The sequence below is a fragment of the Siniperca chuatsi genome, linkage group LG12, assembly GCF_020085105.1.
Source record: "Siniperca chuatsi isolate FFG_IHB_CAS linkage group LG12, ASM2008510v1, whole genome shotgun sequence".
NCBI lineage: Eukaryota > Metazoa > Chordata > Actinopteri > Centrarchiformes > Sinipercidae > Siniperca > Siniperca chuatsi.
Genome location: NC_058053.1, coordinates 22,496,796 through 22,511,263, shown reverse-complemented (window position 1 = coordinate 22,511,263; position 14,468 = coordinate 22,496,796). Strand labels below are relative to the sequence as shown.

The window sequence follows — 14,468 nt, the reverse complement described above, 5'->3', positions numbered from 1 at the left end:
GACCAAGTCAAGCTTTGGATTTGGCAGAAGGGATGAATTTGGAAGAAATACGTCATGCCACAATAGTGTGTGTGTGTGTGTGTGTGTGTGTGTGTGTGTCTGCATGTTCTTGTGAGCTGACACAAGTTCAACTTTTGCCTGGTTTGACCCTGTTAAAAACACACACAAATACATCTTCATGTACATGAACTATTAGTTGCCACACCACTCAAACTTCCACAAAACAAACAACAATAATTACTTGAGACTGGACAGTTACACTATGGCCTTTAATTTGCTTGACAGCAGTTAAAATGGTCTGTCTCTTCTCTGATACCTCATTCGCATTATTAAACACAATTTTTTTTTCTGGATAAAGGATAGTCATATTGTGCACACACTCACATATTTCCTTTTCCTCTCTCCTCCATACAGAAACCACCTGTTCAGACTCGACCTCAGTAACATGTCGCTGATACAGGTAGGCATGCTAATGTATCTATTTCTCTTCTTTTTCTCTGCTGAGGATGAATGTTTTCTGGTGGTTTTAAAGTTATTATTTTTTGGGAATATATCACTTTTTCCCCATGAAACCTGGCTTTATTGACACAAGTTTAATTTTAAAATACAAAGGTGAGAATCATTAATTGGAAAATGGTGTATTTTTAGATTTTTATTTTAATTTTTTTTTACTATTTGTCAGATTATATGGTAATAGTATGGAGGACCAGAACTGCCAAAATCAAAAATATATAAATGCCAAAATCTAAAATATATAAATGACTCAATAAATAAATTAATATGCCACAGAGCGCCACAGGAAGTCATTCCTGCCTGTGGCCATCTGCATGACCCTAAGTCATTAAACTGGACATTGATCATTACATCTCTGGTTGATTGACATCTCCTCGGTATGATAGTTGTGAGCCGACTGTCCCTCAGTGGTCAGAAGCCACCGTTGTGGCAGCAAGACATGTATAGTTGATCTATACACTCTGATGTCGATCAAACAATAGGTGAAAAGTTAACCCCATGACAAACAGCCCCCCTCATTTGCATAATGAAGCAGAAATGCATAGAGAAATGTAAAAAGAAAAGAGAAATAAATAAGTTTGGGGAAATGAATGGGGGAAAATGCAAAGGGAAAATAATACATAATTTTTTTTAAATGAATGAATGAATAAATAAATTTAAAAAATGAATAAATGAACAAATGAATCAATACAATGGAAAATTAAATGGGAAAGTAAATAAAGAGGGGAATTAATACACATGTAAATAAATACAGAAACAAATTAAAACAGAAATATCAATTTGTGTCACATTATATTATATTATTTAATGACTACATTAATTTTAATATTATTTTTGGTGCATTTAATGGCATATTAATTTATTGAGTCATTTATTTATTTCTTTATCTATTTTTGGCCTCCATATAATTGTCCTCTAAATAAAGTAATACCAATGCAGCAGTTCCTTTTAAAAATGCAGTAGAACATGCGTGCATGTGTGGAGGTTATATGAGCTCAGGTTTTGGCAGGGGTCTGAATGTAGTCAGAAAAAGTTCCATAAAAGATTGATCAGTGCCAGCTTGTGTGTGTGTGTGTGTGTGTGTGTGTGTGTGTGTGTGTGTGTGTGTGTGTGTGTGTGTGTGTGTGTGTGTGTGTGTGTGTGTGTGTGTGTGTCTCATATCCTGGTAAAGAACAGCACAGAGCCACAGATCTCATTCATTCTTTACAAGTTTATAACAACTTGATTACTACTGGTGGGTGTACACATCATCTGATTAGATGCTTTGGGAGCAGTTTATCACATAAATCTAACAGAAAGATTTACAAGAGCCTCAACCAGAACCCTCCACAGACAGTTGTATATTACTGCTTTGATTAACTTTTAAACCGAACATGTTTTCTGAAACTAGAAAGACTGTTTTTGTTAATGAGACAAACTTTAGGAGCAACAAAACAGCAGGCGAGCAGTTCCCTCTGTTGACTTTTGCTCTCATCCAATTCCCAGAATTTGTTAAAAGCTTCTTCACAATTGTCCTGTCAGTTGGACCCCAGCTCTAAATTAATTTCTTCAAAACTTTTATTACAAGGTTACAACCAAAGACGTAATACAAAAAATTCCGTTTTCCCTCTTAAGATTTGTTATATAAATGTGATGTGATCATATTTATATAACCTATTTAGAAAAAATGTGATGTAAAAAACACATTTTCTTCTTATTGTCTTTTGTCTTGTGATGCTTGTCACTTTACATTTCACTGTACGTCCTGTGGCATGTGACGAAAAAAAATCTTTGAATAAATACTATCAAAATGATATGTTTCGATAAAAATATTTCAAAGGGACTGTTTATTGTAGCATATATGATGATGTACACTACAGTCTACTTTAGTTGCATAGCATTTCCTTTGGGGAAAAGGCATCATAACATGAGTACAGTATTGCTTATCATTTTACTATGTAACAGTTTGATGAGGTAGTTGAACTCTAAAAGTGGTAGTTGCATCACATGTCAATAAAACACGGTTGGCGGTAATGTGACATCTTTTCCCTTTTGATTTTCTGCCAGTAAAGTTAAAGCCTCTGTGGGTGATGCTTTATGTCTGGTGAGCCATGATGACCATCTAACTACAGACTTCTTCTTCTATTTATTCCAAACTGCTGTTAACTAGAACTAGAAATGTAAAAAACATTCCCAGATCAGGGATATGGCCAAACCGCTGTTGTGTTATAAAAGTTAATGATAGGGATATTTATTTACATGAGACAAGTTTAAATTACCCTCTGGAGAAGAGTGCATATGCTGAGGAAAGAATCAACATAAATATATTTTTTATTATCCTCCATGTTGCAGAGGACATAATTAAGTTGTAGGGTTGCATTGAGTGTATTGCACATAGGCATGTGTCTTTCGTGTGTCCTCTGCCTATGGGTGTAATGTGTGTGTTTTATGAAAGGCCTGTGGTGATGTGAGTGTTATGCGGTAAAGTAGCTTTGGTATAGCCGGGAGTGTTAGCTCTGGGGAACCGGGTTGCCGTACAGTTGCATCAGGCATCAAAAGTGACAAACCCCCGACTCTCTATGGGACTGTATAATCTAAACCGGGATACAACTGTCACTGAATAAAGAAAAGCAGTCTTTATGTAACCCAGATGTCAAATGACTGTAGGATATCTTCTTTTCGGTTTGCCAAAGTTTTCCACTGCTGCAAGGCAAATTTTATTACATATTCTGTTAAGGTTAATGTAATTTCTTTTAACTATGTAAAGTATATAAGTGAAGGGGACAGGAGTGTAAAGCATAATAAGACATTGTATACACTCAGTCAATAAAAAAGCAGCGATACATCTTTGATCACTGAGCAAATCCACTGTTGCTGTTACCATAGTGGTGGTTTTGCATGTTTCAGCTCATTAATTACAAATCTTGTGTACTTTTGTGATCATGTACATTTTTCCAAATCATACCCCATGTTATGAGACTGATTTTCCACTTTCCATGCAAACATTGGTTTCAGTTGATGCCAGTGCAATATGAAAATCATCAAGATGTGCTTCTTTTTTTCCCTAAAAACTACTGAAAACTAAATTATTGGTGCTGCATTAAAGGTCCAGTGTGCAACATTTAGGAGGGGCTATTGGCAGAAATGGAAAATAAGTATGTTTTAATTAGTGTATAATCACCTGAAAATAAGAATTGTTGTGTTTTCATTACCTTAGAAAAAGCCGTTTTTATCTACAGAAGGAGCAGGACCCCTTCAAGGTCTCCATGTCGCACCGCCATGTTTCTACATTAGCCCAGAAGGGACAAACCAATCACTGGCTCTAGATAGGGCCGTATGTGTTTTTCACGAGTTTCGCGGCTACCGTAGTTTCTCCTACACGCTTGGAAAGGAAGGGTGATGCGAGCGATATTCAAATGGTTGCAAACAGCAATGTCACTGCTAGATGCCCCTAAATCCTACACACTGGACCTTTTAAAGGAAGCTCTGACATTTGAGATTTGAGAATTGAAAAACATGCAAGCTGTATTATTAGATAGGAAAACCGAATTTGGTAGATTCTTGCATGAAAAACATTGCTGCTCTATACTTGACTTCTCTAATGTCTGATCTTCCACAAATGCACAAAGAAAGAACTGCATTATCACGTGACATTTTCCCTGTGGTGAAAGTGTACTGAAATACAGATAGAGAGGTAGGAATCAATCTAAAAGTGTGTGGCGTGCTTTCAAGAAGGTCATACATATTGACATGCATGTGTGAATTGTGGTTAATAGGCGGAAGCATGTTAAACCACCAGTATAGTCCTTTAACTAATCACACTTGCTACATTTTCAGCTTTGTTTAATAAGCCTTTATTCACAGGCTTGTGTAACCTTTTTTTGAATTTTCTGAATATTTTTTTAATGTAAAACCAAGAGTAGCTTAAGAAATAAAATTTGCAGCATCAGTTACATTATTATTTCAAGAACAACGACCTGCATTATTTCACACTACATTTCCCCACAGGATGAAAGCACATCACCAGACTCGACTTTGTCTGACAAAGTCCCCTTTCACAGCAGCCACAACTGAATGACATGATGTGTACAGCTGCCACCCGTGTGTCACTGCTGATATCAATGCGCCTTTTGTCTGCATGTCCTAGTTGTCTAGTTTTGGAGGAGAGAAGTTGACTTATGAGGGTTTTCATTTGTTTTCACCCTGGTCGTGTTGTTCTCTGCAGCTCTATAAAGCTGATCTTTGTCCTGAAAAAGGCATCTGTCATCTTAACATCCTTATGACATGTAGAAAGCATACAGACATACATATACTTAGTATGTTAGTATATTAGTGTACACACAAATACCCACACACATGCACTAAAACATACTACCTAAAATCTAAAAAACACACACATGCCTACATACACATCCTCAGCTTATTGTGAGCTATAGGGATACATGTGGTAGATCCTTCTTCACTCTGGCCAATGTGGAGGTGTCATCTGAGATGCCAAGGCTGAAATCAATGAGGACATTATACAAACTATCCAGTGAAGCAGAGAGGAGGGTCTGTACCCCCATGCTCATTTGCCAGTAAACGAAATCTGTCCAAAGAGACGGAGGAGGGCGGCATCTTAAAATACTCCCTTTCTTTTGTTGTATAACCAAATGGAAAACAAACCCAAATCTCCCACTTGCCAGTCCGAGCCTCTACTTCAACATCAAAGGCTCATTTCTCTGAGGTATTTAGTTTAGATTCCTGAACCAGTGATATGTTGCTTGAATATCCAAACCACCTGTCAGAGGATAAAACTGTTTTCATACTAGGTTTGTTTGTTTGAGTCCAAACGTGAGTTAAATTGTCTGCACTCCCTCATGAACCTCATTTTCCTCATCAAAGTATAGCTCTTTACAAACATTACCAGGAAGCGATATCAGAACCCATTTTGATGTACACAGGAAAGATTTAAAATGCACAGTTTAAAGACAGGTGGACTGAAGGAGTGTGATCACCTGTACTGGCTGAAGAAAAGTAAAAAAGACCACCTCTTTTATGATAGAGGTAAATTATGAATCAAATGACTAATTCATTTCGTTCAGTTCAGTGCATGATACATATTTATGATAATTTATTAATTTTTCAAATATAAACTGAACCATGGCAAAACATGAAAGCATCACTATCAAACTGCACTGAAAGTAGTAACAACAACACAATAAATTACAAAAGCAAAAATAGAAGAAAATAGCAGAGGACCAAAAAATAATACATTTTAATAGCACAGTGGTACAGCACTGTTCATCTATAATGCACATGGTCCTAAAGAAAATTATACAGACAGCCCAGATATCAATAAATGTAATCTGATTCAGGGTCCAACAGTAAGGATTGCCCGATGGCCCGGGGCCATTAAATACAATCGACCAGTTCCCTGATCGGGCCAGTGCTCAAAAAAGTAAAAAGGTTTTTTTCTTTTCTTTTCTCCTAGCATGTCATTAAAATGTAGAAGACACAATCATGAACCACTTTTGAACAGGGAACAAGGTGAAGTTCATTTTTATTGTCAGTCACCTTACAATAGTGCTCTTTCACTACTTAAACCACTTACGCTAAGCATACTATATACATTACTTCTAAAGTCAAAGATATAACCTTGTTTAAAGGCAGCATAAACTGCCAGTATGAAAGTTAACTGCAGCAGCTACACTCAGGAACCAAGTCAACCTGTAGAAACAGACCCAGCCCTGTGGGACGCAAAGCATGACTGGCTTTACTTTAAAATAAAGGTCATCCTCTGAGAGCGGGTGAAAGTCATACTGACGCTATTTAGAAACGACTTGCTGATTGATTGAAAAGCAAACCAAAGAGGGTGGCCCACTCACGATCTAGTCACAATGCTGCATTCTCTGCTGTCCCATTCATCTGTTTGGACTGGTTGGCCTGGGCTTTCCAAGTGGGCCATTATCATGGCCTGTAACTACACACCCCTGTCACCATCACCATCCCTCCCCCCTTTTAGTGTCCGCTTTCCTCTTCAGTGTGACGCTATTAAAGATTGTATGTGCTGGTGTGTGTGGTTTGTTTGTGTGTTATCCAATGGGCTGTCCATGACAGCACCAAATTAGAGCCCCAGACCAATCTACCTCACACTTGAAGCCAAAACAACCACTGTCTGGGTGCAAGCTGAAGAGATGAAGAGCTGGATGTATTTTTCTCACTGCATATATGTGTGTGTGTGTGTGTGTGTGTGTGTGTGTGTGTGTGGAGGCAGACAAGTGTGTACATGCCAGCTTTGCAGTCTTTCGGTGGCAGAGGGTTTTGAAGGCGGACCATGCCAGAGGGGGGAGGGCCACCAAGGTGCTGATTCCAGGGCTTTTAAAGGCTCAGCCTAGGCTGTTCTGTTCAGGCACCTGGGAGAACACCTGCCACGGCCATTAGTGAGCAGGCAAGCGTAGAGGAGTGAATGCGTAGGCAATCAGTGGAGAAAGAGAGCGAGAGGGAGGGAGAGGAGATGGACAAGGAGAACCGGGGATAAAGAGGAAGGCAGCAGCCGGAGAATGAAAGACAGAGAAGATAACAGGAAGAAAAGGAACGAGAAACAGAAGCAGTGACCAAGAGAACAACATTGAAAATCACACATACAGAGCTGGGATGAAGACAAATGAGAAAGAAAAGAGGAGTGAATATGAGAGACAGTGTGAGGGAGGTGACAAGCTTTCAGTCTGCTCAGCTCAGAGTTTTCTCTCTGGACGACTAGTGAGCCTCAGTGTCTCTGTGGAGTCGTACAAAATAGTTTCCCCGGTGTGCAGTACCTGCACAGGACTTGTCCATAGAGAGCTTTCAGAGTCTTCAGAGACAATGTTTCTTACACATACTACCTTCCCATTGTTGTGTTTTTATAGAGGAAAAGCAGACTTTGGCAAAGTACCTGGCGATTTTCAATGAATAAGTAATATGAACATTTACTCTATCTATCTATCTATCTATCTATCTATCTATCTATCTATCTATCTATCTATCTATCTATCTATCTATCTATCTATCTATCTATCTATCTATCTATCTATCTATCTATCTATCTATATATATATATATATATATATATATATATATATATATATATATATATATATATATATATATATATATATATATATATATATATATATATATATATACTAACTGTTAAAAACATCTATGCAACCATCATATGACAAAGATGAGATGATAAAAAAGGTCTGAACAAAGGGAGGAAGCATGCAAGTAAAGGCCTCTATAACCTTACACTTCTCCCTGTCTGCTTTGTTGATACCGTTATGCCAGTGCCTTATGTGCTAAGTTATCGGTGCTGTTGATTTAAATAAGATCAGATTTTCAATTATGTTTTTGTCAATGGGGAATGAGCCTTTTCTATCAAATCTGTGTAACCATGTGCTGTAAATGGTCACAGAACATGGCACTTACGAGTTCACTACTGAGATTTGGGAACATGGCAACATTTACTAAAAAGGGGTTAGCCAGTTAAATTATTACCCATTATTACTGTCTGTTGTAAACATGCATCACAGTTTACAAACGAACCTCCTGGTTCAACTTTCACCTACAGTACTTACTGTGGTTGTGTGTGCACGCTGTTTTCCTTTGCAATAAGGAAAACAGTGTTCACTTTAGGTTTTATCTTCAAATTAAGTAGTTTAGCTCATCTGGCTAAACTGCTGTTTGACCATCTGACCACTTGTGTTTTTTTCCCCATTAACCTTTGTTTTAGCGGTGTTGCCGTGTTCCCGGATTTCAACAATTAACTCGTAAGTGCCATGTTATCATAACTGATAGATAATGATGGCCAAAACTAAAGGACCCACGTTTGTAATAAACTGGAATTATCCTGAAGTCAATAAACCCAATCACACAAGAACAAAAAACACATATAAAGACGTATATGAACACACGACCTGAACATTTGAGTGGAGATGTGTGAATAAATTACGTCTTTTTTCATCGCTTTGAGCTTATAATATGTGTGCAAACACAACGTACCCTGCGCTTCATCCACATACTGTACTTCACACACACCGTCACCCACCCAGCGACCTCACAGTGGGACTGCTCAGCCATCCTACTCAGGTGTTGCTGAGTATTCTTAGTTTGGCGTCTCTATCCTCCACCCTCCTTCTCTTTTCATCTTTAAACTCTTCTTTTCTTTTTCTCTCGTCTTTTTTGGTGGGATGTAGTATTAATGCTGGTGGTGGGCCTAACTGCAATCCACCCACATGCTCTGTCCTAGCAGCACCCACTTACAGAGCTCTTTCTCTCTGTTGTGCTGGTCGGCCTGATCTCCGCCGCAATCAGAACAGCAGGAGGAAGGTGGTGGGAGGTGTGTGTGTCTGTGTGGTGGGGGATAAAACAGAGGAGTGGGAGAGTGGTTAAAACAGAGAAGCTCAAGTATCCGATAGGTGGGAGAGGGAAAGGAGAGCTGAAGCAAGAGTTCTGTTTCTGTCATCTTTCTCTTTTTATTGGGATGCAGATCTGCCAGATGTGCTATGAGCAATTGCACTGCTGTCAAGAAAAAAACAAAGTAATAACAACAACTTTTGATGAGCAAACTTGTCATGTCTGAGATGGGAATGAATGCATGCCGGTCTCCGTTTGTATTTTACCTTCTTCCCTTTCTCTCACCTTCTTTTGTAGTTTCAAAGTAATAGAAAATAACACAAGCAGAGCCCTGTTTAGATGGCTCTTTCTTTCTTCCGCATGTTGCAAGGTACTAACAGGAGATAGAATATTGATTTGCCTCCCGCTAACATTTGTACAAGACCACGGAGCTACAGAATTGTACATTTTGTCTTTGTCTTTGGCTGGATTGCTTTTTTCCCCGGGTTTTTGTGAGTCACAGTAGTCAGTGTTGCCCTTGTCAGTTTGTGTCAGATGCTCTTTTTCTTTAGTCAGGCATGCCAAGAAAAGTCGTCACACACTGCTGCTCGAAGCCCATTCCTTACATACTGTATGCATGCATTCACATAATTACTGCAACTATGATGCGGTTGCACATAAATTATCTCTCGCTCTTTCTGTCTTTTCTCCTTTTTTTTTTACTTGCACTCACAGATGTGCAGTTATTTGACGAGGCATGGCATCAAAGGCTCCAGCATTAACCTTAAGATGGTGAAGAATGTAACTCCTGGTATCAGCCTCTCAGTCAGTACAGGGTCACAGATGTACTGACCTGACTTTTTACTGAGCTTAAGTACCAGCATTGACAGAGATGGGGATTGAAATAAGGATAAGAGAAAGAATAAGAATGGGAAGGAGGTAGAAATATGCCAGAGTGAAAAGGATATATTAAAATAACCTGCTCTTTGCTCACATTTTTGTTGAAATAGAAGAACAGCATGTTCTGTAAATTTAAAAGCATAATAGGAAGTGCAAATATTAGAATATCCTAGGTTTAAAGGAATACTCACGGAATAGAAGGATATATAGCAATTACTTATGTTTTTAGTATCAAACACTAACCCCCTGCACGATTGAGAGGTGGCTCTGAAATGTTGTCGCTTGCTAAGGGAGGACAGCAGCTGTGGTCAGCTTGGATTCACAGCAGTTGGTTGGATGGATTCCAACAGTGACCAAGCTTCGTGCCAAAAAGAACATATTAAAATGTCCATAAATCTCAAATCACTTCTGCAGAATAAACCTTTTCTCAGCTGTTTATTTGTACGCTCAACACCCATATCTCTGTCAAAATATGGCTAAATATGCAGCTTTTGTTTGGTTAGCTGTTTATTTTTGTTGACTAATTTGACTTGTGTTTGATACTCAAAACACAGGTTTTCTGTTCAGTAGTCCTTAAAAATTAATTCAAAACTGTCTTTTACAACATATTCAATGAGCTAGCATGCAAACAACAAGCTAGCTATTTTGTTAGCTATCCATTATCTTTAACTAGTGGATAGTACACTTGCACCAAAAAGCTTTTTAATGCCCGCAACAGGAGTAAATACAATTAGTTTGTTCCTGTGTGTAGAGTGGAGAAGTAAAGGGAGGAGATGGGAGGGGAGGAGAGAGGTCTTTGTCAGTCCATCAGAATATCCCTGCATAGATAAGACAGCAGCAACATGGAGGTGGAATGTAAACACCATATTACTGTCTGGATCTCCGCATATCTGACTCCATCCATCCACCTGCCTTAACCCACTGCTCCACTAGCCCCACTCTTACTCATTTTCTCTGTTGCTTGCTCTACCATTCTGCGTATTCTCTAAATCCCATCTACTGAAAAAATCACAAGGCCTCTCTGTGACATTTCTCCTCAGGAGAACATTATATTTGCTCCTGATATGGAACTGCTGTTGCATTTCTATCAGGTTTATTCCTCCACTGAATCTTTTTCTCTGTGCCCATTCATTGTGTCACTCCACTAGTTTTGCATTGTATGAAACAATCAGGTTGTACATCAATATGCAGACCTTTACTCCAAACAGTATTATATTCACTTGCGTCAGTGTTACAGATGATAATGGATGTACATGCCATTGCAAAGTTGCTCATTCATCCAAACTGGTATCTCAGGTCACTGTAAAACCAAGACATGTAGGAGAGAGGAGTGGAAAACATGTGCAGGACCATTGAAAAAAGTTCAGCTTGACTCCTGATTTTTGTCTCTTTAAGCTCCAAAAGACACACATCCTCACTCTGATCCCGTAGGTGTGCTGTTCCAGTCAAGCGTTTCCTTCTGATTGGTTTGCCCTTTTTGTAAATGCATGAGGGGTAATGGGGTTGTGGAAAGGGAAGACTGTGCTTTTTTGTGATTTCACTCTTCCCACAAATACAGTTCTTGGTTATGTCCAATTCAAACAGCCATTATCCCTGATATGAATGGACCCAATGTGGGGTCTTGTTTTTTTTTTCCCCCCAGAGACTTACTTGCTCTTGAGGTCACCTCTATTTTGTTGTGTCCTTATTTTCCAAGTGGGAGATTTTTCTTTTTGTTTGTTGTTACTTTTCTTGCATGTCAGAAGTTCTGAGACAGGAGTGGCCCACTGTGTGTGTGGGGCCTGGGATTTGTCCTTGATGTGGTGTTTGTTTTTGGGCTTGTTTGAGTTGAGCTGCAGTCTCTGGCTCCCACAGCCAGCTGATGACGAGCAGCCCCCAGGTGGCTGTCCTGTTGTGTGACATGATGGTCTGTCTCTTCAGAACTAAAGACCTCTTTACCAGATGCAAGGCTGGGATACAGGCTGACAGTGGTACTCAAGCAAAACTGCACTGTGATGTTCCACTGTAATCTGTGTTTTTAATGTTCAGAAAAGCAGAGGTGAAAGTAATAAGATGTCTTTTTGTTTCTCTTACTTACTTACTTACTTACGTCTTCTCTGTGCAGTTTTACCTTTTTGATATATTTTATGGTCAGTAATTGAACTTATTCTTGGCTATGTTTTGGCTAATGTGTGTACTCTGGTTAATACACTGACTCTTTTACCTTGTTGGCATCATAAAACCACTGTGCCACATTTCATTCACCTAATCCTATTTAGAGATGCAAAGTGGGAGTTGCTGCTGGTTCATTCTGTGTTCCCATTTCAAATTTTTCTTTCAACAATATCCTACAATATAGAAACACAGGACTCTCCTGGATAATGAAACAATCATATAGGTTTATGTTAGGACCACAAGTTTTCAATTTTGTTTCTGAGAAATCATGTTTTATCATCACGGAGCTCTAAATACTACAATATCCATGAGCCTCAGCTGTCGTTGCCATGGACAAGAATCCAGTGAGAGACGTGAATCAGAGCGGTAGCGAATTCAAAACACTTCTTTGTTGTTGAATTCAACCAAAGTTGACCCGAAAATTGAAAGTGAACTGATTTAAGCTGCAGATTATAAAATCAGTTTTCTCTGCACCGTTGTTTTTAGCCTCCACCCACCATTTTGCGGTGCATGTGATGGAATTTTATGCTTGGTGATGTTTCTTACCAAAATGTACTATGGGAGTTGTAGTTAAGTTCTTACCTGAATTTTTTATGCACACAAGCTTGTACATTTGTACATCATACTACTTTTTACCAAAGAAGCAGATCATTTCTAATGCAGTTGTTAATATTTTGTACTGATTATTTAACCGGGAGAGTTTCATGCCGATCTGAGCAGTAGAAGTGCTCCAGCTGTGAGTCATGTAATATTGTCTATGGGAAAAATGAATAGGACTTTTACTTCCAGAACCAGGGTTGTCCGAAATAACTCCTCCCACTTCGCAACTCTATTACTTCAATATAATTGCAGACAATATGGTAGAGCTAGGTAATAATTAGCAGTATAATATTTAATGGAATCATATTGCAATGATGTGATCTTATTATGTAAAAAAAAAAAAAAAGTTTGTCGAAATTAATAATGGACGTAGAACTGGAACAATTAGTTAATTAATCAATTAGTCAATTGACAAAATGTCATGGTTCTGGCTTCTCAAATGTGAGGCATTTGATGCTTTTCTTTGTCTTACATTATAATTAAGTGAATATCTTTGGGTTTTGGTCTTTTAGTCAGACAAAACAAGCTATTTAAAGACATCACCTTGAGCTCTAGGAAACAGTGATGGGCATTTTCACTATTTTCTGATGTTTAATAGAGATCTTATAAATGGTTGATTAATTCATCAAAAAAATAATCACCAGAATAATTTATAATGAAAATAATTGTTGCAGTTGCAGCCTTAAATAGAAGCAATTGTAACTGAAACGTGATTAAATACATTTTTTGATTTGCATATATAAAGGGTTTTGTGTGTAATGCATAACAGTAGAATGCATTTCATTGCTTTCATTAGAAAATGTATGTGTCTTGATATATATATATATATATATATATATATATATATATATATATATATATATATATATCAGAAATTCTTTTTAATTAAAATTGCGATATTGATTTAAACCACGTTGCCTATCCCTACAAAGATTCTACTTCTTTAAAGACAAATACTGGTTGTTTACAACACGTGTTTTAATTTCACATTCTTTTGGTAATGATAACATTTTACTCACTAACTTAAATGCAGCAACATTTCTAGTTAGAAAATTAACACGAGTGGTTAGATTATTAGACAAGTAAAAATAAATCAAAGGCAATTCGTTTAAAACTGAAACAATGACTGTCTGTTGGAATCACACTTTGCACTGAAACCTGACAGTAACATGAAACCAGTATGTCCATCAAAAGGACAGTTAGTGCCGGGTAGAACAGCTGGTTTTACTGTTTGCTGTTGTTTGGTCCCAGCGTGCATCGTTTCCCTGCGGTGTATCAAGGTCAGGAGAGCAGAGCTGATCTGAAGGGTCACTAAGTCAAGTGTCACTCTTTGCTCCTTTAAACAGGAAATGCCTTGTGCAAACATCCCAATACACCAGAAGAAAAATAAATGCATCTGTTAGTGTAGGTGTTTTTGTTGGACACAAATTCCTTAGGGACAGGAGGAATTGGCATTTGGTTATGCTGAAGACACATTGACCTTTTCTCAGGAAGGTAGTATTAGTGTAAAGTGGGGTATGTATTATACATATTTCTATGATCTCTCGTCTAAATAATGCATGTCACATACAGCTACAATCCTCACAGTGCTAAAGGGCAGAGTGGATTCATGGCGAAAGCAGAGGATCAAAATGAATAAAAAGGCCACGGGATGGACTTTAAGATGACCCTCTCAGATATTCATACCCTTGATTTGCCCACAGTATCAAGCTCCTCTCTCTTGCTTTGAGTTTGATCAGTCATGGCTGATTTCATTCACACTCTTCATTAATTTCTGTGCTGTAATTTGGCCGGAGATTTAATTATTGATGCGGTCTTTGTCAGAATGAAGGGATAATCTGTGAGCTACAGAGCTGAGAGTAAGAGGAGGCTACTGGTCACCCTGTAATTAGCTGTAGCTTCACCGGCCGGCTGGGGATGAATAACAAATCTCTAATGGCATACAGAATGTCTGGGCAGTGGTACCT

The 14,468-nt window shown here is 38.3% G+C and overlaps 1 protein-coding gene across 6 annotated transcripts in view; it reads left to right on the top strand.

The window, feature by feature from the left end:
* The window catches only part of sema5ba (sema domain, seven thrombospondin repeats (type 1 and type 1-like), transmembrane domain (TM) and short cytoplasmic domain, (semaphorin) 5Ba), a 166,707-nt gene that overhangs the window by 81,104 nt on the left and 71,135 nt on the right, over positions 1–14,468 (top strand). For all 6 annotated transcript variants that reach the window (XM_044215757.1, XM_044215755.1, XM_044215756.1 and 3 more), the window contains one exon: positions 415–460. In XM_044215757.1, the coding sequence (XP_044071692.1) occupies positions 415–460 (46 nt within the window). The remainder of the gene's footprint in view (positions 1–414; positions 461–14,468) is intronic.